This window comes from Lampetra fluviatilis, chromosome 60, assembly GCF_964198595.1.
Source record: "Lampetra fluviatilis chromosome 60, kcLamFluv1.1, whole genome shotgun sequence".
In the NCBI taxonomy this organism is placed as follows: Eukaryota; Metazoa; Chordata; class Hyperoartia; order Petromyzontiformes; family Petromyzontidae; genus Lampetra; species Lampetra fluviatilis.
This window is the reverse complement of record NC_136334.1, coordinates 6,934,593-6,956,719: the sequence shown is the minus strand read 5'-3', so window position 1 is coordinate 6,956,719 and position 22,127 is coordinate 6,934,593. Positions and strand designations below refer to the sequence as shown.

The 22,127-nt window shown below is 56.0% G+C and overlaps 1 protein-coding gene across 3 annotated transcripts in view; it reads right to left on the bottom strand.

Annotated features, from left to right (window-relative positions):
- Window positions 1-21,279, bottom strand: part of LOC144950959 (palmitoyltransferase ZDHHC20-B-like) — a 30,662-nt gene extending 9,383 nt beyond the window's left edge. For 2 of the 3 annotated variants that reach the window (XM_078881140.1, XM_078881142.1), the window contains exons 1-10: window positions 20,859-21,279; window positions 19,402-19,428; window positions 17,304-17,398; window positions 12,139-12,259; window positions 8,982-9,051; window positions 8,757-8,789; window positions 7,499-7,631; window positions 6,756-6,888; window positions 3,898-4,024; window positions 1,707-1,793 (exon numbers count right to left, since the gene is read on the bottom strand). In XM_078881140.1, the coding sequence (XP_078737266.1) occupies window positions 1,707-1,793; window positions 3,898-4,024; window positions 6,756-6,888; window positions 7,499-7,631; window positions 8,757-8,789; window positions 8,982-9,051; window positions 12,139-12,259; window positions 17,304-17,398; window positions 19,402-19,428; window positions 20,859-20,976 (944 nt within the window). In that variant the 5' untranslated portion in view covers window positions 20,977-21,279. The remainder of the gene's footprint in view (window positions 1-1,706; window positions 1,794-3,897; window positions 4,025-6,755; window positions 6,889-7,498; window positions 7,632-8,756; window positions 8,790-8,981; window positions 9,052-12,138; window positions 12,260-17,303; window positions 17,399-19,401; window positions 19,429-20,858) is intronic. The other variant, XM_078881141.1, reaches the window with a different exon arrangement.
- Between the last annotated feature and the right edge of the window lie 848 nt (window positions 21,280-22,127).

The window sequence follows — 22,127 nt, the reverse complement described above, 5'->3', positions numbered from 1 at the left end:
CGCAGAGACACGCACACACAGAGACACGCACACACAGAGACACGCACACGCGGAGACACGCACACGCAGAGACACGCACACACAGAGACACACACACGCGGAGACACGCACACGCAGAGACACGCACACACAGAGACACGCACACGCGGAGACACGCACGCACAGAGACACGCACACACAGAGACACGCACACACAGAGACACGCACACACACACACGTGGAGACACGCACACACAGAAACATGCACACGCAGAGACACGCACACACACACACAGAGACACGCATACACAGAGACACGCACACACAGAGACACGGTGACTGAGAGACACGCACACACACACACAGAGACACGCACACACAGAGACACACACACGCGGAGACACGGTGATTGAGAGACACGGAGACACGGTGAGTGAGAGACACGCACACACAGAGACACGCACACGCAGAGACACGCACACACACACACAGAGACACGCACACACAGAGACACGCACACACACACACAGAGACACGCACACGCAGAGACACGCACACACACACACAGAGACACGCACACACAGAGACACACACACGCGGAGACACGGTGATTGAGAGACACGGAGACACGGTGAGTGAGAGACACGCACACACAGAGACACGCACACGCAGAGACACGCACACGCAGAGACACGCACACACACACACAGAGACACGCACACGCAGAGACACGCACACACACACACAGAGACACGCACACGCAGAGACACGCACACACACACACAGAGACACGCACACACAGAGACACGCACACGCAGAGACACGCACACACACACACAGAGACACGCACACACAGAGACACGCACACACACACACAGAGACACGCACACACAGAGACACGCACACACACACACAGAGACACGGTGAGTGAGAGACACGCACACACACACACAGAGACACGCACACACAGAGACACGCACACACACACAGAGACACGGTGAGTGAGAGACACGCAACACACAGAGACACGTACACGCGGAGACACAGAGACACAGCGAGTGTGTGTGAGTGTATGTGTGTGTCTGTGTGAGTGAGTGTGTGAGTGTGTGTGTGTTGGTGTGTGTGAGTGAGTGAGTGTGTGTGAGTGTGTGTGTGTCTGTGTGTGTGTTGGTGTGTGTGTGTGTGTCTGTGTGTGAGTGTGAGTGTGTGTATGAGTGTGTGTTGGTGTGTGTGAGTGAGTGAGTGTGTGTGAGTGTGTGTGTGTCTGTGTGTGTGTTGGTGTGTGTGAGTGTGAGTGTGTCTGTGTGTGTGTTGGTGTGTGTGTCTGTGTGTGTCTGTGTGTGAGTATGAGTGTGTGTTGGTGTGTGTGTGTGTGTTGGTGTGTGTGAGTGTGAGTGTGTGTCTATGTGTCTGTGTGTGTATGAGTGTGTGTTGGTGTGTGTGAGTGTGTGAGTGTGAGTGTGTGTGTGTCTGTGTGTGTGTTGGTGTGTGTGTGTCTGTGTGTGAGTGTGTGTATGAGTGTGTGTTGGTGTGTGTGAGTGTGAGTGTGTCTGTGTGTGTGTTGGTGTGTGTGTCTGTGTGTGTCTGTGTGTGAGTGTGAGTATGAGTGTGTGTTGGTGTGTGTGTGTGTTGGTGTGTGTGAGTGTGAGTGTGTGTCTATGTGTCTGTGTGTGTATGAGTGTGTGAGTGTGAGTGTGTGAGTGTGAGTGTGTGTTGGTGTGTGAGACCTCAGGGCAGGGCTGGTGATGGAGCCGCCCGTCTCGACGTCACCAGCAGCGACGAGGCACGTGGGAAACGAGCAGCCATCTCCCAGACTAGGCAGACAACAACAACATCAACAACAACAACAACATCAACATCAACATCAATAACAACAACAACAAACATCAACAATAACAACATCAACAACAACAACATCAACAACAACATCAACAACAACATCAACATCAACAACAACAACAACAACATCATCAACAACATCAACATCAACAACAACATCAACAACAACATCAACATCAACAACATCAACAACATCAACCACATCAACAACAACATCAACAACATCTACAACAACATCAACAACAACAACATCAACAACAACATCAACATCAATATCAACAACAACAACATCAACATAATCAACAACATCAACAGCATCAACAACAGCATCAACATCAACAACATCAACAGCATCAACAACAGCATCAACATCAACAACATCAACAGCAACAACAACATCAACAACAACAACATCACCAACAACAACAGCAACAACAACAGCAACAACAACATCAACAACAACAACCTCAACAACATCAACAACATCAACAACATCAACAACAACAACATCACCAACAACAACAACAACCTCAACAACATCGTCGTCGTCGTCGTCATCGTCGTCAACACCGTCCTGCTTGGCACGAGCAGGATCCAGTACCTGTCCTGACCTCCAAACACCTGCACTCAAGTGTGAGTGTGAGTGAGTGTCAGCGAGTGAGTGTGAGTGTGAGCGAGTGTGAGTGAGTGTGAGCGAGTGATTCTGAGTGTGAGCGGGGTACCACCTGCCAGGCACGGGCAGGATCCAGTACCTGCCCTGGTCCCCAAACACCTGCTCAACGTTCTTGCGTTAGTGTGAGTGAGTGTGAGTGTTAGTGAGTGAGTGTGAGTGTTAGTGAGTGAGTGTGAGTGTGAGCGAGTGAGTGAGCGAGTGAGTGGGCGAGTGAGTGAGTGAACGAGTGAGTGAGCGAGTGAGTGTGTGAGCGAGTGAGTGAGCGAGTGAGTGAGTGAGCGAGTGAGCGAGTGAGCGAGTGAGTGTGAGTGAGTGTCAGCGAGTGAGTGAGTGAGCGAGTGATTCTGAGTGTGAGCGGGGTCCCACCTGCCAGGCACGGGCAGGATCCAGTACCTGCCCTGGTCCCCAAACACCTGCTCAACGTTCTTGCGTTAGTGTGAGTGAGTGTGAGTGTTAGTGAGTAAGTGTGAGTGTTAGTGAGTGAGTGTGAGTGTTAGTGAGTGAGTGTGAGTGTGAGCGAGTGAGTGAGCGAGTGAGTGGGCGAGTGAATGAGTGAACGAGTGAGTGAGCGAGTGAGTGTGTGAGCGAGTGTGTGAGCGAGTGAGTGAGCGAGTGAGTGAGTGAGCGAGTGAGCGAGTGAGTGAGCGAGTGAGTGAGTGTGAGTGTAAGCGAGTGTGAGTGAGTGTGAGCGAGTGTGAGTGAGTGTGAGCGGGGTCCCACCTGCCAGGCACGGGCAGGATCCAGTACCTGCCCTGGTCCCCAAACACCTGCTCAACGTTCTTGCGTTAGTGTGAGTGAGTGTCAGTGAGTGTGAGTGAGTGAGTGTGAGTGTTAGTGAGTGAGTGTGAGTGTGAGCGAGTGAGTGAGCGAGTGAGTGGGCGAGTGAGTGGGCGAGTGAGTGAGTGAACGAGTGAGTGAGCGAGTGAGTGTGTGAGCGAGTGAGTGAGCAAGTGAGTGAGTGAGCGAGTGAGCGAGTGAGTGAGCGAGTGAGTGAGTGTGAGTGTAAGCGAGTGTGAGTGAGTGTGAGCGAGTGTGAGTGAGTGTGAGCGGGGTCCCACCTGCCAAGCACGGGCAGGATCCAGTACCTGCCCTGGTCCCCAAACACCTGCTCAACGTTCTTGCGTTAGTGTGAGTGAGTGTCAGTGAGTGTGAGTGAGTGAGTGTGAGTGTTAGTGAGTGAGTGTGAGTGTGAGCGAGTGAGTGAGCGAGTGAGTGGGCGAGTGAGTGGGCGAGTGAGTGAGTGAACGAGTGAGTGAGCGAGTGAGTGTGTGAGCGAGTGAGTGAGCGAGTGAGTGAGTGAGCGAGTGAGCGAGTGAGTGAGCGAGTGAATGAGTGTGAGTGTGAGCGAGTGTGAGTGAGTGTGAGCGAGTGTGAGCGAGTGTGAGTGAGTGTGAGCGGGGTCCCACCTGCTAGGCACGGGCAGGATCCAGTACCTGCCCTGGTCCCCAAACACCTGCTCAACGTTCTTGCGCACTCCGAGGTTGAAGCCGTTCTTGTCGGGCCCATGCCTGAAGATGGGTGCCCGGAACGCCTCTTGGAACACACAGCGACACGGGGCGACACGCGGGTGAGCGGGCGGGTGAGCGGGCGGGTGAGCGGGCGGGTGAGCGGGCGGGCGGGCGGGCGAGCGGGCGGGTGGGCGAGCGAGCGGGTCAATTAGCGGGTGAGTAAATGAGCAGAGCAGGCAAGCGATTGATTGAGTGAGTGAGTGAGCAGGTGATCGAGTGATCGAGTGAGTGAGCGAGCAAGCGATTGATTGAGCGAGTGAGCGAGTGACCAGGTGATGGAGTGAGCGAGTGAGCGAGTGAGCAGGTGATCGAGTGAGCGACCGAACAAGCGATTGATTGAGCGAGTGAGTGAGTGAGTGAGCAGGTGATCGAGTGAGCGAGCAAGTGAGTGAGCGAGTGAGCAGGTGATCGAGTGAGCGAGTGAGTGAGCGAGTGAGTGAGCGAGTGAGTGAGCGAGTGAGCAGGTGATCGAGTGAGCGAGTGAGTGAGCGAGTGAGCAGGTGATCGAGTGAGCGAGTGAGTGAGCGAGTGAGCGAGTGAGTGAGCAGGTGATCGAGTGAGCAAGTGAGTGAGCGAGTGAGCAGGTGATCGAGTGAGCGAGTGAGTGAGCGAGTGAGTGAGCGAGTGAGCAGGTGATCGAGTGAGCGAGTGAGTGAGCGAGTGAGTGAGCGAGTGAGCAGGTGATCGAGTGAGCGAGTGAGTGAGCGAGTGAGTGAGCGAGCAAGCGATTGATTAAGCGAGCGAGTGAGCGAGTGAGTGACTGAGCAGGCGATTGATTGAGCGAGTGAGTGAGTGAGTGAGCAGGTGATCGAGTGAGCGAGCAAGTGAGTGAGCGAGTGAGCAGGTGATCGAGTGAGCGAGTGAGTGAGTGAGTGAGCAGGTGATCGAGTGATCGAGTGAGTGAGCGAGCAAGCGATTGATTGAGCGAGTGAGCGAGTGAGCAGGTGATCGAGTGAGCGAGTGAGCGAAGTGAGCGAGTGAGCGAGTGAGCAGGTGATCGAGTGAGCGACCGAACAAGCGATTGATTAAGCGAGTGAGTGAGCGAGTGAGCAGGTGATCGAGTGAGCGAGCAAGTGAGTGAGCGAGTGAGCAGGTGATCGAGTGAGCGAGCGAGTGAGTGAGCGAGTGAGCAGGTGATCGAGTGAGCGAGTGAGTGAGCGAGTGAGCAGGTGATCGAGTGAGCGAGTGAGTGAGCAGGTGATCGAGTGATCGAGTGAGAGAGCGAGCAAGCGATTGATTGAGCGAGTGAGCGAGTGAGCAGGTGATGGAGTGAGCGAGTGAGCGAGTGAGCAGGTGAGCGAGTGAGCGAACCGAACAAGCGATTGATTAAGCGAGTGAGTGAGTGAGTGAGCAGGTGATCGAGTGAGCGAGCAAGTGAGTGAGCGAGTGAGCAGGTGATCGAGTGAGCGAGTGAGTGAGCGAGTGAGTGAGCGAGTGAGCAGGTGATCGAGTGAGCGAGTGAGTGAGCGAGTGAGCAGGTGATCGAGTGAGCGAGTGAGTGAGCGAGTGAGCGAGTGAGTGAGCAGGTGATCGAGTGAGCAAGTGAGTGAGCGAGTGAGCAGGTGATCGAGTGAGCGAGTGAGTGAGCACGTGAGTGAGCGAGTGAGCAGGTGATCGAGTGAGCGAGCGAGTGAGCGAGTGAGTGACTGAGCAGGCGATTGATTGAGCGAGTGAGTGAGCGAGTGAGCAGGTGATCGAGTGAGCGAGTGAGTGAGCGAGTGAGTGAGCGAGTGAGCAGGTGATCGAGTGAGCGAGTGAGTGAGCAAGTGAGTGAGCAGGTGATCGAGTGAGCAAGTGAGTGAGCGAGTGAGCAGGTGATCGAGTGAGCAAGTGAGTGAGCGAGTGAGCAGGTGATCGAGTGAGCGAGTGAGTGAGCGAGTGAGCAGGTGATCGAGTGAGCGAGTGAGTGAGCGAGTGAGCAGGTGATCGAGTGAGCGAGTGAGTGAGCGAGTGAGTGAGCGAGCAAGCGATTGATTAAGCGAGCGAGTGAGCGAGTGAGTGACTGAGCAGGCGATTGATTGAGCGAGTGAGTGAGCGAGTGAGCAGGTGATCGAGTGAGCGAGTGAGTGAGCGAGCAAGCGATTGATTAAGCGAGCGAGTGAGCAAGTGAGTGACCGAGCGGGCGATTGAGCGAGTGAGCGAGTGAGTGAGCAGCTGATCGAGTGGGCGAGTGAGTGACTGAGCGAGCGAGTGAGCGAGGCGAGCAAGTGATCAATTGCGTGAGCGAGCGAGCGAGAGATTGAGTGCATGAGCTGGTGAGCGAGCGAGCGCGCGAGCAGGCAGTAAGCGGGCGGTGAGCTAGTGAGTGGACGAGTGAGCGGGTGAGAGGATGAGCGAGCGTGTGAGCAAGCGAGTGGACGGCGAGTGAGTGAGCGGGTGAGGGGGTGAGGGTGCAGGTGAGTGAGCGAGTGGACTGCGAGTGAGCGAGCAGGTGAGTGAGTGAGCGGGTGAGCGGGTGAGGGGGTGAGGGTGCAGGTGAGTGAGCGAGTGGACGGCGAGGGAGCGAGCGGGTGAGCGTGCAGGTGAGTGAGCGAGCGGGTGAGCGAGCGAGCGAGCAGGTGAGCGAGCGAGCGGGTGAGCGAGCGGGTGAGTGAGCGAGTGAGCGTGTGAGCAAGCGAGTGGACGGCGAGTGAGCGAGCGCGTGAGCGTGCAGGTGAGTGAGCGTGCAGGTGAATGAGCGAGCGGGTGAGCGAGTGAGCGGGCGAGCGAGTGAGCGAGCGGGTGAGCGGGTGAGCGAGCGGGTGAGCGGTGAGTACCCAGGGTGGAGCGGTTCTTGCACACGAGCCAGCAGTGGTACCCAAGGAGCGACACGACGCTCACCCCGAAGATGACGGCGGCGAAGAAGAGGAAGAGAACGTGGAACTTGGCCTGGTCGTCCGGCAGGGCGCCCTGTAGCACAGGCAAAGGTCCCCCCCCCCGTGAAGCCTCACACAGGATGCTGGGGCAAGGGCGCCGCTGTGGCCAGGAGATGTTAACTACCTCGCCTGGTCTACAGGAGGTCGTGGATTCGATCCCGACCCTGACGATGCCTGCTGTATATTTAGAGTTTGCGTGTCTCTCTCTCTCTCCGTGGTGAGATGTTAACTACCTCGCCTGGTCTACAGGAGGTCGTGGGATCGATCCCGACCCTGACGCCTGCTGTGCTTTAGCCACCCGGCGCTCCGCTCGTTGTTGTGAGCGTCGCTCCTCCGCCCTCCGTTGTTGTTGGAGGGCGACTGCCTCCAACTGCCCAGAAGCGTCCTTCACGAGCCTCCTCCACAGAGGCCGATCTTGACACCGCTGGTACCAGTCATCGGCAAGTCCACTCAGCTCCACGTCCTCCTGTACCACATCACTCCATCTCTTCTCTAGCCCGTGCCGCGCCCGTTTAGCCCCCTCGATCCGGCCGAACAAAAGCTGTTTAGGCATGCGGTGGCTGGGCATGCGGGCTACATGACCCAGCTCCACGTCCTCACACACACACACACGTGTGCGTGCGTGCGTGCGTGCGCGTACTCACCCGCGTACTCACCCGCCAGAACATGAGGAAGTACTGCAGCACGGTGGCGGACACGTAGACGCAGTAGAGGAGCGAGTAGGCCAGGAAAAGCACAAAGAACTTGTAGTTGGCAAACCCCACGCAGTTGTTCACCCTAGAGGGGGCGGGAGGGTACAGCAAGTAGGTTGGTTCAGTGACATAACATCACCACCGCAGGCCAATGATGATACTGAAGATCATGGGCTCAAGGGTTTGGGTTTCTCTCTCTCAGGGAGCGGCCGTGTTCAGGCAATGTGTGATAGAGGTGATGAGTGTACAGGTTGCACTGCTGTTAGTACGGCACGAAGTCTGACGTTTGACTGCCCGAGCTGTAAGCTTCCACGGGGTTTTGTCTGTGTGTGTGAGTCTGTGTGTGTGTCTTCGCCGGTTGGACACATTTAGGCTGGCTTGCCTACGATCCATCCTGGGTTTAACCTGCAGGCTGGCTTGTGGGGGGAGCTCACAGATCCTTGAAAGATCTGGTCAAAGTCCCATCGGTGAGCTCCTCCAGCAGGCAAGGCTGCGTTGGCTGGGTCATGTAGCCCGCATGCCCAGCCACCGCATGCCTAAACAGCTTTTGTTCAGTCGGATCGAGGGGGCTAAACGGGCGCGGCACGGGCTAGAGAAGAGATGGAGTGATGTGGTACAGGAGGACATGGAGCTGAGTGGACTTGCCGATGACTGGTACCAGCGGTGTCAAGATAGATCGGCCTCTGTGGAGGAGGCTCGTGAAGGACGCTACTGGGCAGTTGGAGGCAGTCGCCCTCCAACAACAACGGAGGGCGGAGGAGCGACGCTCACAACAACGAGCGGAGCGCCGGGTGGCTAAAGCACAGCAAGTTGGCACAGTAGGGGGCACAGGTGGTGCATCAGCCAGTCATCACGGTCATCTCAGTCAGTCGACCCGTGGCACCTGCTGGGTCTGCCCCGTGACCTCCTGCCAGCGGGCGTTCGACACTTCACGTGGCCTCAAGGTGCACATGGCCTGGCACAAGCGTCGTGGTGACGTCACCGCTACTTAGTGGCGAATGGCGGTTGTTGTTGTTGTGTCTGTGTGTGTGTGTCTGTGCGTGTGTGTGTGTTCGTGTCTGTGTGTGTGTCTGTCTGTGTGTGTGTGTTCGTGTCTGTGTGTGTCTGTGTGTCTGTGTGTGTGTCTGTGTGTGTGTCTGTGTGTCTGTGTGTCTGTGTGTGTGTGTGTCTGTGTGTCTATGTGTGTGTATCTGTGTGTCTGTGCGTGTACCATGGGCAATGATGGTCCATCTTCAAGATACACCTGGAGGGAGACACAGACACAGGGAGTGAGACATTGCAGACAGGGGGGGGGGGGGGTGATGGGGGACGGGGGGGGGGGGTGATGGGGGACGGGGGGGGGAGTGATGGGGGACAGGGGGGGGGTGATGGGGGACGGGGGGGGGTGATGGGGGACGAGGTGGGGGGGGGGGGGGTGAGGGGAGGGGCTACCCACGCTTCGCAAGTGGAGCAGTGGTGACAGCGGTCCGGCTTGATGAGGTTGCACTTCTCACAGTAGCGGATGGCTGCAGAGAGAGAGGAGGGGGGGGGATGAGCAGCGTGGGTGAGGTGCGTGGGTGAGGTGCGTGGGTGAGGTGCGTGGGTGAGGTGCGTGGGTGAGGAGCGTGGGTGAGGTGCGTGGGTGAGGTGCGTGGGTGAGGTGCGTGGGTGAGGTGCGTGGGTGAGGTGCGTGGGTGAGGTGCGTGGGTGAGGTGCGTGGGTGAGGTGCGTGGGTGAGGTGCGTGGGTGAGGTGCGTGGGTGAGGTGCGTGGGTGAGGTGCGTGGGTGAGGTGCGTGGGTGAGGTGCGTGGGTGAGGTGCGTGGGTGAGGAGCGTGGGTGAGGTGCGTGGGTGAGGTGCGTGGGTGAGGTGCGTGGGTGAGGTGCGTGGGTGAGGTGCGTGGGTGAGGTGCGTGGGTGAGGTGCGTGGGTGAGGTGCGTGGGTGAGGTGCGTGGGTGAGGTGCGTGGGTGAGGTGCGTGGGTGAGGTGCGTGGGTGAGGAGCGTGGGTGAGGTGCGTGGGTGAGGAGCGTGGGTGAGGTGCGTGGGTGAGGAGCGTGGGTGAGGTGCGTGGGTGAGGTGCGTGGGTGAGGTGCGTGGGTGAGGTGCGTGGGTGAGGTGCGTGGGTGAGGTGCGTGGGTGAGGTGCGTGGGTGAGGTGCGTGGGTGAGGTGCGTGGGTGAGCAGCGTGGGTGAGCAGCGTGGGTGAGCAGCGTGGGTGAGGTGCGTGGGTGAGGTGCGTGGGTGAGGTGCGTGGGTGAGGTGCGTGGGTGAGGTGCGTGGGTGAGGTGCGTGGGTGAGGTGCGTGGGTGAGGTGCGTGGGTGAGGTGCGTGGGTGAGGTGCGTGGGTGAGGTGCGTGGGTGAGGAGCGTGGGTGAGGTGCGTGGGTGAGGTGCGTGGGTGAGGTGCGTGGGTGAGGTGCGTGGGTGAGGTGCGTGGGTGAGGTGCGTGGGTGAGGTGCGTGGGTGAGGTGCGTGGGTGAGGTGCGTGGGTGAGGTGCGTGGGTGAGGTGCGTGGGTGAGGAGCGTGGGTGAGGTGCGTGGGTGAGGAGCGTGGGTGAGGTGCGTGGGTGAGGAGCGTGGGTGAGGTGCGTGGGTGAGGTGCGTGGGTGAGGTGCGTGGGTGAGGTGCGTGGGTGAGGTGCGTGGGTGAGGTGCGTGGGTGAGCAGCGTGGGTGAGGTGCGTGGGTGAGGTGCGTGGGTGAGGTGCGTGGGTGAGGAGCGTGGGTGAGGTGCGTGGGTGAGGAGCGTGGGTGAGGTGCGTGGGTGAGGTGCGTGGGTGAGGTGCGTGGGTGAGGTGCGTGGGTGAGGTGCGTGGGTGAGGTGCGTGGGTGAGGTGCGTGGGTGAGGAGCGTGGGTGAGGTGCGTGGGTGAGGTGCGTGGGTGAGGTGCGTGGGTGAGGTGCGTGGGTGAGGTGCGTGGGTGAGGTGCGTGGGTGAGGTGCGTGGGTGAGGAGCGTGGGTGAGGTGCGTGGGTGAGGAGCGTGGGTGAGGTGCGTGGGTGAGGAGCGTGGGTGAGGTGCGTGGGTGAGGTGCGTGGGTGAGGTGCGTGGGTGAGGTGCGTGGGTGAGGAGCGTGGGTGAGGTGCGTGGGTGAGGAGCGTGGGTGAGGTGCGTGGGTGAGGTGCGTGGGTGAGGTGCGTGGGTGAGGAGCGTGGGTGAGGTGCGTGGGTGAGGTGCGTGGGTGAGCAGCGTGGGTGAGGTGCGTGGGTGAGGTGCGTGGGTGAGGTGCGTGGGTGAGGTGCGTGGGTGAGGTGCGTGGGTGAGGTGCGTGGGTGAGGTGCGTGGGTGAGGTGCGTGGGTGAGGTGCGTGGGTGAGGTGCGTGGGTGAGGTGCGTGGGTGAGGTGCGTGGGTGAGGTGCGTGGGTGAGGTGCGTGGGTGAGGTGCGTGGGTGAGGTGCGTGGGTGAGGTGCGTGGGTGAGGTGCGTGGGTGAGGTGCGTTGGTGAGGAGCGTGGGTGAGGTGCGTGGGTGAGGTGCGTGGGTGAGGAGCGTGGGTGAGGAGCGTGGGTGAGGTGCGTGGGTGAGGTGCGTGGGTGAGGAGCGTGGGTGAGGAGCGTGGGTGAGGTGCGTGGGTGAGGTGCGTGGGTGAGGAGCGTGGGTGAGGAGCGTGGGTGAGGTGCGTGGGTGAGGAGCGTGGGTGAGGAGCGTGGGTGAGGAGCGTGGGTGAGGTGCGTGGGTGAGGTGCGTGGGTGAGGAGCGTGGGTGAGGTGTGTGGGTGAGGTGCGTGGGTGAGGAGCGTGGGCCGGGCGTGGTGCTGGTCACCCACCCCCTCGTGCGCCGTGCCGGCCTTCACAGGTGCTCGCTAACAGCACTTGCCCCAACAGTCTGTTAAGGCTACACGGGGGATTAGTGTCTTTGTCCGTGCGTGCCCGTGTGTGTGTGCATCACCCCTGCCAGCGTGTGTGTGTGTGTGTGCATCACCCCCCGTGTGTGTGTGTGCATCACCCCCTGCCAGCGTGCGTGTGTGTGTGTGTGCGTGCATCACCCCCCGTGTGTGTGTGTGTGCATCACCCCCTGTGTGTGTGTGCATCACCCCCTGCCAGCGTGCGTGTGTGTGTGTGCATCACCCCCTGCCAGCGTGCGTGTGTGTGTGTGCATCACCCCCCGTGTGTGTGTGTGTGTGCATCACCCCCTGTGTGTGTGTGCATCACCCCCTGCCAGCGTGCGTGTGTGTGTGTGCATCACCCCCTGCCAGCGTGCGTGTGTGTGTGTGTGTGCATCACCCCCTGCCAGCGTGCCCGTGTGTGTGTGTGCGTGTGTGTGTGTGCGTGTGTGTGTGCATCACCCCCTGCCAGCGTGTGTGTGTGTGCGTGTGTGTGTGTGCATCACCCCCTGCCAGCGTGCGTGTGTGTGTGTGCGTGTGTGTGCGTGCATCACCCCCTGCCAGCGTGCCCGTGTGTGTGTGCCCGTGTGTGTGTGCCCTTGTGCGTGTGTGTGTGTGCATCACCCTCTGCCAGCGTGTGTGTGTGCGTGTGTGTGTGTGCGTGTGTGTGCGTGTGTGTGTGTGCGTGTGTGTGTGTGCCCGTGTGCGTGTGTGTGTGTGCATCACCCTCTTCCAGCGTGTGTGTGTGTGTGCGTGTGTGTGTGTGCGTGTGTGTGTGTGCGTGTGTGTGCATCACCCCCTGCCAGCGTGCGTGTGTGCAGGGGCAGCGACGCCGCCGCCCGCTGGAGGATCTCCTGGCGCCCGTCCTCACGGCCCTCCCTCTCCAGCAGCTCGCGCTCCGTATACGGCAACGAGAACTGGGGGGCACGGGGGGGGGGCACGGGGGGGGGGGGCACGACGGGGGGGGGCACGAGGGGGGGGGGCACGGGCGGGAGGAGGCAAAGGTAAAGATCTGCCCTCCGTGTAGCCCACACAAGCTGTTTGGGGCAAGGGCGGTGCTACCCTTCCAGCTTACATCTCTTGTAACAACAAAAACAAAATCGGGCTTCGTGTGAATTATAATTGTGTAGTGACAGTAGAGTCAGCCTGTAGTGCGAGTGGACTAGTGGCCACGGGAGGTAATGACAGGGGAGTCAGCCTGCAGTGCGAGTGGACTGGTGGCCACGGGAGGTAATGACAGGGGAGTCAGCCTGCAGTGTGAGTGGACTAGTGGCCATGGGAGGTAATGACAGGGGAGTCAGCCTGCAGTGCGAGTGGACTGGTGGCCACGGGAGGTAATGACAGGGGAGTCAGCCTGCAGTGTGAGTGGACTAGTGGCCACGGGAGGTAATAACAGGAGAGTCAGCCTGCAGTGTGAGTGGACTAGTGGCCACGGGAGGTAATGACAGGGGAGTCAGCCTGCAGTGCGAGTGGACTAGTGGCCACGGGAGGTAATCACAGGGGAGTCAGCCTACAGTGTGAGTGGACTAGTGGCCACGGGAGGTAATCACAGGGGAGTCAGCCTGCAGTGCGAGTGGACTAGTGGCCACGGGAGGTAATCACAGGGGAGTCAGCCTACAGTGTGAGTGGACTAGTGGCCACGGGAGGTAATGACAGGAGAGTCAGCCTGCAGTGCGAGTGGACTAGTGGCCACGGAAGGTAATCACAGGGGAGTCAGCCTGCAGTGTGAGTGGACTAGTGGCCACGGGAGGTAATGACAGGGGAGTCAACCTGCAGTGCGAGTGGACTGGTGGCCACGGGAGGTAATGACAGGGGAGTCAACCTGCAGTGTGAGTGGACTAGTGGCCACGGGAGGTAATCACAGGGGAGTCAGCCTGCAGTGTGAGTGGACTAGTGGCCACGGGAGGTAATGACAGGGGAGTCAACCTGCAGTGCGAGTGGACTGGTGGCCACGGGAGGTAATGACAGGGGAGTCAGCCTGCAGTGTGAGTAGACTAGTGGCCACGGGAGGTAATGACAGGGGAGTCAGCCTACAGTGCGAATGGACTAGTGGCCACGGGAGGTAATGACAGGGGAGTCAGCCTGCAGTGCGAGTGGACTGGTGGCCACGGGAGGTAATGACAGAGGAGTCAGCCTGCAGTGTGACGGGACTAGTGGGAAAACCACAGCAAGAAAATGTTTAACTTCAGCAAAATATTTTATTGCCGTGGTTTTCACACCTGATGATGATTGCTTGTGTTGCAATCGAAACGTCGTGATTTCATTTATATTTTTTACGTCGTGATTTCATTTATATTTTTTCATACCCACGTGACTTTAGCGAAAGAACCACAGAGCATGGATCCCTGCAGTCACGAAAACTTCAAATCAAGAATGAAGAAACCATCTCAAGGCAAGTGCGTCCAAGTCGTCATTACAATCATAACAATCTTGCGGAGATCATGCTCGTCTCGTTCGGCCTACGGAGGATGCGCAAGAACCCAAACGGACGATCCTCATAGATCTTCTTGGTTCTTTCGGTAAAGTCACGTAGAAGGGAAATAATAAAATAAAACATAATTTGTGGGAATTGTTTTGTTGTGTTTTATTTTTATTGTTTTGTTGTTTTTTCCTTCTGCGTGACTTTACCGAAAGAACCAAGACGACAATAAAATAATTCTCACGACGTTTCGGCCACAACGCAAGCAGCCGTCCTCAGGTGAAGAAACAGGTCTGTCGGGAAGACAGCGTCTGAATGAAACAACACCAGGCTTGGCAGCGTATATTTAAGCTGGGTTGGAGGGGGAAAAAAAGATCCTGATAGATGTTTGGTGGCCATGAGCGGGTGAATTGAACTCTCCGATTTGGGGGGGGGGGGGGGGGGGGAGATCCGGATTTGTAAATTACCAATTAACGAGCCACCTGGCATGGCTCATTAACTATTAACGAGGCACTAATTAGCATGGCTCGGAGGTGGTGGCTGCGACGATGGGATGGCTTTGCTCACGCTCGCCCGGCCACCTTTGTCTCCCCAGTGGCGATGTTTACACACTATTGCAGCAGGCACTCAGTTGAGGCCGAGTCGACCTAGGGGAGGCCCAGGACCGGTTGAAAAAATAATTGGCACCGTTATGGGTGGCCGGGTTCGTAGCGCGGAGCGCAAACCGCTCCACTGCCGCTCCCCACACACAAACAACAACAACCGCCATTCGCCACTAAGTGGCGGTGACGTCACCACGACGCTTGTGCCAGGCCATGTGCACCTTGAGGCCACGTGAAATGTCGAACGCCCGCTGGCAGGAGGTCACGGGGCAGACCCAGCAGGTGCCACGGGTCGACTGAGATGACCGAGATGACGGGCTGATGCACCACCTGTGCCCCTACTGTGCCAAATAGCTGTGCTTTAGCCACCCGGCGCTCCGCTCGTTGTTGTGAGCGTCGCTCCTCCGCCCTCCGTTGTTGTTGGAGGGCGACTGCCTCCAACTGCCCAGTAGCGTCCTTCACGAGCCTCCTCCACAGAGGTCGATCTTGACACCGCTGGTACCAGTCATCGGCAAGTCCACTCAGCTCCACGTCCTCCTGTACCACATCACTCCATCTCTTCTCTAGCCCGTGCCGCGCCCGTTTAGCCCCCTCGATCCGGCCGAACAAAAGCTGTTTAGGTATGCGGTGGCTGGGCATGCGGGCTACATGACCCAGCCAACGCAGCTTTGCCTGCCGGAGCTCACCGATGGGACTTTGCCCAGATCTTTCAAGCGCCTTACGGCTCTCCAAACCTCCAAGCGAAGGCTGCGGTAAGCCTCCTCATTCTCTGACGTGGGATGCTGTAGCCGATGAGAGTGGGCTTGTCGCTTTTTCTCAACTATCCTGAACACCTCCTCTGTCAGCCAGGGTCTCTGGGGAGGTCTGGAAGGTGTACCCAAAGCAGCCATTGCAGCTGCATGAGTCACAGTCCTAAACCTCGCCAATTTACCATCGACATCAGGAGGAGAGGGGGACGATGCCAACCCCAGCCGCAAGCGATGATGAAATTCTCGCTTGCAACTTTCATCAGCTAACTGAGACCAGACCACTTTAGGTTTTAATGGGGTCCTGGGTGTACACCCACCACTGGAGTGGAAGAATGGCAGGCGCATCTTACAGATGACTAGTCGATGGTCAGAGGGCAGATCAGCTCCACGGTAGGTCCTGGTGTCAAGGACATGGGCTCGCATCCGCTGGTCCGTCACTATGTAGTCCAGCAGATGTTCTTGCTTGGACCCGGCATGCATCCTTGATGTGTGGATGAGCCGATGCCGGAAGAGCGTGTTGGTAATTACAAGCCCATGGGCTGCACAAAAATCTAGCAGCCTCCTACCGTTGTTATTGAGCTGATCTGGCCCATGCCTTCCAATCACTCCAGACCAGGTGCCAGTATCATGACCAACTCGGGCATTGAAGTCACCCAACAAGATGACTCTGTCCCGAGTGGCCACTTTAGCCAGCACCTGTGACAAGAGGTCATAGAAGGCATCTGACTCATTGGCTTTGCCTGCATCCCTCCATGGATGTTCGTCTTCGGTGGGGGCATAAGTAACCACGACCACCACTCCTTGCCTCCGGTTGATGGGAAGGCGAGCCCAAAGTAGCCTGGGGCTTACAGCTTCCCACACCTCACCGCCACGCTCCCATGCCCCCTTCATTCACCCTGTTGTTTGGCAGTCTCCTGCCCCGAGTAGAGGACTGTCCACCCCTCATGGTGGAAGGAGCCAAAGCCGGTCCACCAGACCTCCTGAATGCCATGGAGATCCAGGCGGTACCGGTCCAGCTCCCGACAGAGGAGTGGCAGCCTCTCCTCCGCAGTGAGCGTTCCAACATTCCACGTGGCCACACAAAGTGGTTTTTCGTTGCTTCTGGAGGAGCCCCGAGGGTAAAGATTCAATCTCCTGGCTCCGCCAATTGGGGTTTGGCCAGGAGACGTCATAGATGCCTGTCCCCCCGGGGCCTCCGGCACAAGCTTATTAGTTACATATTTAATTTGTGGTTTAGTGGTAATCAATTGAAGGTGGAGGGGTTACCAGCCCCTCGCACCCGTCCAGAGCCCCCATTGAGCCACCGTGGTGGTCACAGACGCCATGAGGGGAGAGGTCAATCGGCATTGGCCCTCCCCTCACAGCGCTGTCCACGACAGAGTTGCCCGTCCGGCACCAGACACACTAAACACTCACACACACTAAACACACACTAGACACACACACACTACACACACACTCACACACTAGACACACACTAGACACACACACACACACTAGACACACACACTAGACACACACACACACACGAGACACACACACACACGAGACACACACACACGAGACACACACACTAGACACACACACTAGACACACACACACTAAACACTCACACACTGGACACACACTAAACACTCACACACACACTAGACACACACGAGACACACACACTAGACACACACACACACACACTAGACACACACACACACGAGACACACACACACGAGACACACACATACTAGACACACTAGACACACACACTAGACACACACTACACACACACACACACACTAGACACACACACACACTAGACACACTAGACACACACACTAGACACACACACACACGAGACACACACACACGAGACACACACACTAGACACACACATACTAGACACACTAGACACACACACTAGACACACACTACACACACACACACTAGACACACACACACACTAGACACACACACACACTAGACACACTAGACACACACACTAGACACACACACTAGACACACACACACACTAGACACACACACACACACATAGACACTCACACACACTAGACACACACACTAGACACACACACACACTAAACACACACACACACGAGACACACACACACTAGACACACACACAGACTAGACACACACACACACACGACACCCGCAAGGCACCCCCACGATCTCTCACCTCGGCTGGCGGCCCCTGTGGCTCTGTGAATATCGTCTTCCAGTAGGACCACACCAAGACAGCAAACAGCACGTGGAATATTAGCAGGTAGACCACTGTGAGAGAGAGGGAGACACATACACACACAACAACATCAACAAGCAGTGTCATCAACAATATTAGCAGGTAGACCACTGTGAGAGAGAGGGAGACACACGTACACACAACAACAACAACAGTGTCATCAACAATATTAGCAGGTAGACCACTGTGAGAGAGAGGGAGACACACGTACACACAACAACAACAACAACAGTGTCATCAACAATATTAGCAGGTAGACCACTGTGAGAGAGAGGGAGACACACACAACAACAACATCAACCAGTGTCATCAACAATATTAGCAGGTAGACCACTGTGAGAGAGAGGGAGACACACATACACACACACACACAACAACAACAACAGTGTCATCAACAATATTAGCAGGTAGACCACTGTGAGAGAGAGGGAGACACACACACACACAACAACAACAACAGTGTAATCAACAATATTAGCAGGTAGACCACTGTGAGAGAGAGAGAGGGAGACACACACACACACACACAACAACAACAACAACAACAACCAGTGTCATCAACAATATTAGCAGGTAGACCACTGTGAGAGAGAGGGAGACACACACACACACAACAACAACAACAGTGTCATCAACAATATTAGCAGGTAGACCACTGTGAGAGAGAGGGAGACACACACACACAACAACAACAACAACAGTGTCATCAACAATATTAGCAGGTAGACCACTGTGAGAGAGAGAGAGGGAGACACACACACACAACAACAACAACAGTGTCATCAACAATATTAGCAGGTAGACCACTGTGAGAGAGAGGGAGACCCGTACACACAACAACAACAACATCAACAAGCAGTGTCATCAACAATATTAGCAGGTAGACCACTGTGAGAGAGAGACACACACACACACAACAACAACAACAACAATCAGTGTCATCAACAATATTAGCAGGTAGACCACTGTGAGAGAGAGGGAGACACGTACACACAACAACAACATCAACCAGTGTCATCAACAACACAACAGCAACAACCAGCATCATCAACATCAACCAGTGTCATCAGCAACACAACAGCAACAACCAGCATCATCAACATCAACCAGTGTCATCAACAACACAACAGCAACAACCAGCATCATCAACAACAACCAGTGTCATCGGCGGCAACAACAACAACAAGCAGCGTCATCAGCAACACAACAGCAACAACCAGCATCAACAACAAATACAACAACCAGCAAAGCTGGGTGGGAGGGAGGCTGGGTGGGTGTGAGTGTGGGTGGGTGGGAGTGTGTGGGTGGGTGGGAGGGTGTGGGTGGGTGGACGGGTGGGAGGGTGTGTGGGTGTGTGGGTGGGAGGGTGGAAGGGTGTGTGGGTGGTAGGGTGTGTAGGTGTGTGGGTGGGTGGGAGGGTGTGTGGGTGGGTGGAAGGGTGTGTGGGTTGGTGGGTGGGTGTGTGGGAGGGTGGGTGGGTGTGTGGGTGTGTGGGTGTGTGGGTGGGTGGGTTGGTGGGTGGGTGGGTGGGTGGGTTGGTGGGTGGGTGGGTTGGTGGGTGGGTGTGTGGGTGTGTGGGTGGGTGGGTGTGTGGGTGTGTGGGTGTGTGGGTGTGTGGGTGTGTGGGTGTGTGGGTGTGTGGGTTGGTGGGTGGGTGTGTGGGAGGGTAGGTGGGTTGGTGGGTGGGTGTGTGGGTTGGTGGGAGGGAGGGTGTGTGGGTTGGTGGGAGGGTGTGTAGGTGTGTGGGTAGGTGTGTGGGAGGGTGTGTAGGTAGGTGGGTGGTTGGGTGGGGAGGGAGGGGAGGGGAGGGAGGCCCAGAGGCGGGACATGCTGGAATCGAACTTGTGACCTCGAGGTTGCGGCTGAGTGTACAATGCAAGTTGTGTGCGGTCAAAGGCAGCGTAATGAAACTAAAATAATAACACTTTACAGAATAATAATACTTTAAAGAATAATAATCTTAAGAGACAAAGTTCTACTGTCTGGTATTTCGATGCGTTTCAAATAAAAAAAATCATCTAAATGTGTTATTTACCTTTTTCGCCGATGTTTTGCACAGTAACTGTGGGGGGAAACAGAACATTATGCAACGTCGGTTAGAGTCCAATGAACAAACAGGAAATTCCACATTTCTATGCCGGGCGAAAGTACATCCCATATATCCGGAGTCATACAGACTTCCTGTCCGGACCGTAGCAGCTTCGAGAAATTGAAGCTTTAGGTCACGCGAAGCATTCGGTAACATCACGTAAAGAGCTCAATCACTTTTAAGTTCGGTCCAAACAACTTTGGAGTTAATTCACGTAAATGTTCACATTTTATAAGTGGCTTAAACGCGTTTAAAAATCTAGACCAGGCCGCGATTTAGAAACCACAGAGCGGATAGGCGCCAAGCCCGCGCTGATTGGCTAAGAGCGGACGCTCTACCAATCAGAGCGCGAGGTCGGCCGCTGTTGTGCCTATCAAGTCTAGGAAATCAAATCCCCCATTCAACCCAATGCAATGCCTATCCTTGTATAATTGTGATGGGGGTGATGGTGATGATGATGGTAGTGATGGTGATGATGTTGGTAATGGTGATGGTTGTGATGCTGATGGCAGTGATGATTAGTAATGATGGTGATGATGTTGGTAATGGTGATGTTGATGTTGGTAATGGTGATGTTGATGGGAGTGATGGTGATGATGTTGGTAATGGTGATGGTTGTGATGTTGATGGGAGTGATGATTGGTAATGATGATGATGATATTGGTAATGTGATGTTGATGGAGGTGATGTTGATGGGGGTGATGGTAGTGATGATTGGTGATATTGGTAATGATGATGGTAGTGATGTTGATGGGGGTGATGGTGGTGATGATGTTGGTAATGGTGATGGTTGTGATGTTGATGGGAGTGATGATTGGTAATGATGGTAGTGATGGTGATAATGGTAATGACAATTGGTTATGATGTTGGTAATGATGATGTTAATGGTGGTAGTGATGATGGTAATGATAGTGATGATGATGTTGATGGTCGTGTGGTGATGGTAGTAGTGATGCTGATTGCTAGTGATGGTGATGTTGATGATGGTAGCGATGATGTTAATAGTGATAATGACATTGGTGATTATGTTTGGTGTTGCTGATGATAATACTGCTGATGCTAGTGATGATTAAAGTTCTGATGGTCGTGGTCATGTTGATAATCTTACAGCTGCGGTGTGTGTGTGGTGTGTGTGTGTCTGTTGTGGTGTGTGTCTGTGTGTGGTGTGTGTCTGTGTGTGGTGTGTGTCTGTGTGTGGTGTGTGTGTGTCTCTGTGTGTGGTGTGTGTCTGTTGTGTGTGTGGTGTGTGTATGTGTGTGGTGTGTCTGTGCGTGGTGTGTCTGTGTGGTGTGTCTGTGTGGTGTGTCTGTGTGTGTGTATGGTGTGTGTCTCTGTGTGGTGTGGTGTGTGTCTGTGTGTGGTGTGTCTGTGTGTGTCTGTGGTGTGTGTGTAGTAAAACTCACAGACGCAGAGCTCAACGACGTATGCGAAGTAGGACCAGCAGACGACCAGGACGATGAAGACGACCGGCACCCAATTCACCACCCGCACACAGCACCGTAGGGCCGGGTAGGGCGCCATCACCACAACCAACCACCACCACCACAACTACCACCACCACAACTACCACCACCACAACTACCACCACCACAACTACCACCACCACAACTACCACCACCACCGTCAGCCTACGTGAGATCTTCTCTAAGCTTCGTCGAAATAACACAACAACAATAACAACCAGCCCGTTCAATCTCTTCGCCCGTGTGTGTGGCCGGGGTTTGTGTCTGCGGAAACGGGGAAGGCGGGACGAGTGAGTTTGGTTGTAGGAAGTTGTTGATGGTTGTGTTGGGTGGGTGATGGTGGTGGTGGTGTTTGTTAGTGCGCGTTTGCTCGGGGCATTACGGTACAGTGTGAGTGAATGGGTCGGGGTGGAGGGAGTGACGCTTTACCGCAAGTATCCGAATAAAAGCGCATGTACAGGACGTTTGCGATTGGCTTTGACCGGATTAGTGCATTAAAGTCGTGGTGGTGATGGTGATTTTGAGTGCGCGTCTGTTAGGAACATTGCGGTACTGTGCCAGTGAATGGGTCGGGGTGGAGGGAGTGACGCTTTACCGCAAGTATCCGAATAAAAGCGCACTGAGAGTACGTTTGCGATGGGCTTTGACCGGATTAGTGCGTTAAAGCCACGGTAATGTGGTGGTGGTAATTTTGAGTGCGCGTTTGCTCGGGGCATTGCGGTACTGTGTTAGTGAATGGGTGGGGAGTGGCGTTTTACCGTAAGTAGCCGAATAAATGCGCACGTTGAGGGCGTTTGCGATGGGCTTTGACCGGATTAGTGCGTTAGAGTCGTGGTGGTGGTGGTGATTTTGAGTGCGCGTTTGCTAGGAACATCGCGGTACTGTGCCAGTGAATGGGTTGATGGAGGGAGTGGCGCTTTACCGTAAGTAGCCGAATAAAAGCGCACTGAGAGTACGTGTGCGATGGGCTTTGACCGGATTAGTGCGTTAAAGCCACGGTAATGTGGTGGTGATTTTTTAGTGCGCGTTTGCTCGGGGCATTGCGGTACTGTGCCAGTGAATGGGTTGATGATAGAGTGACGCTTTACCGTAAGTAGCTGAAGGAAAGCGCACTTCGAGGGCGTTTGCGATGGGCTTTGACCGGAATAGTGCATTAAAGTCGTGGTGGTGGTGGTGATTTTGAGTGCGCGTTTGCTAGGAACATCGCGG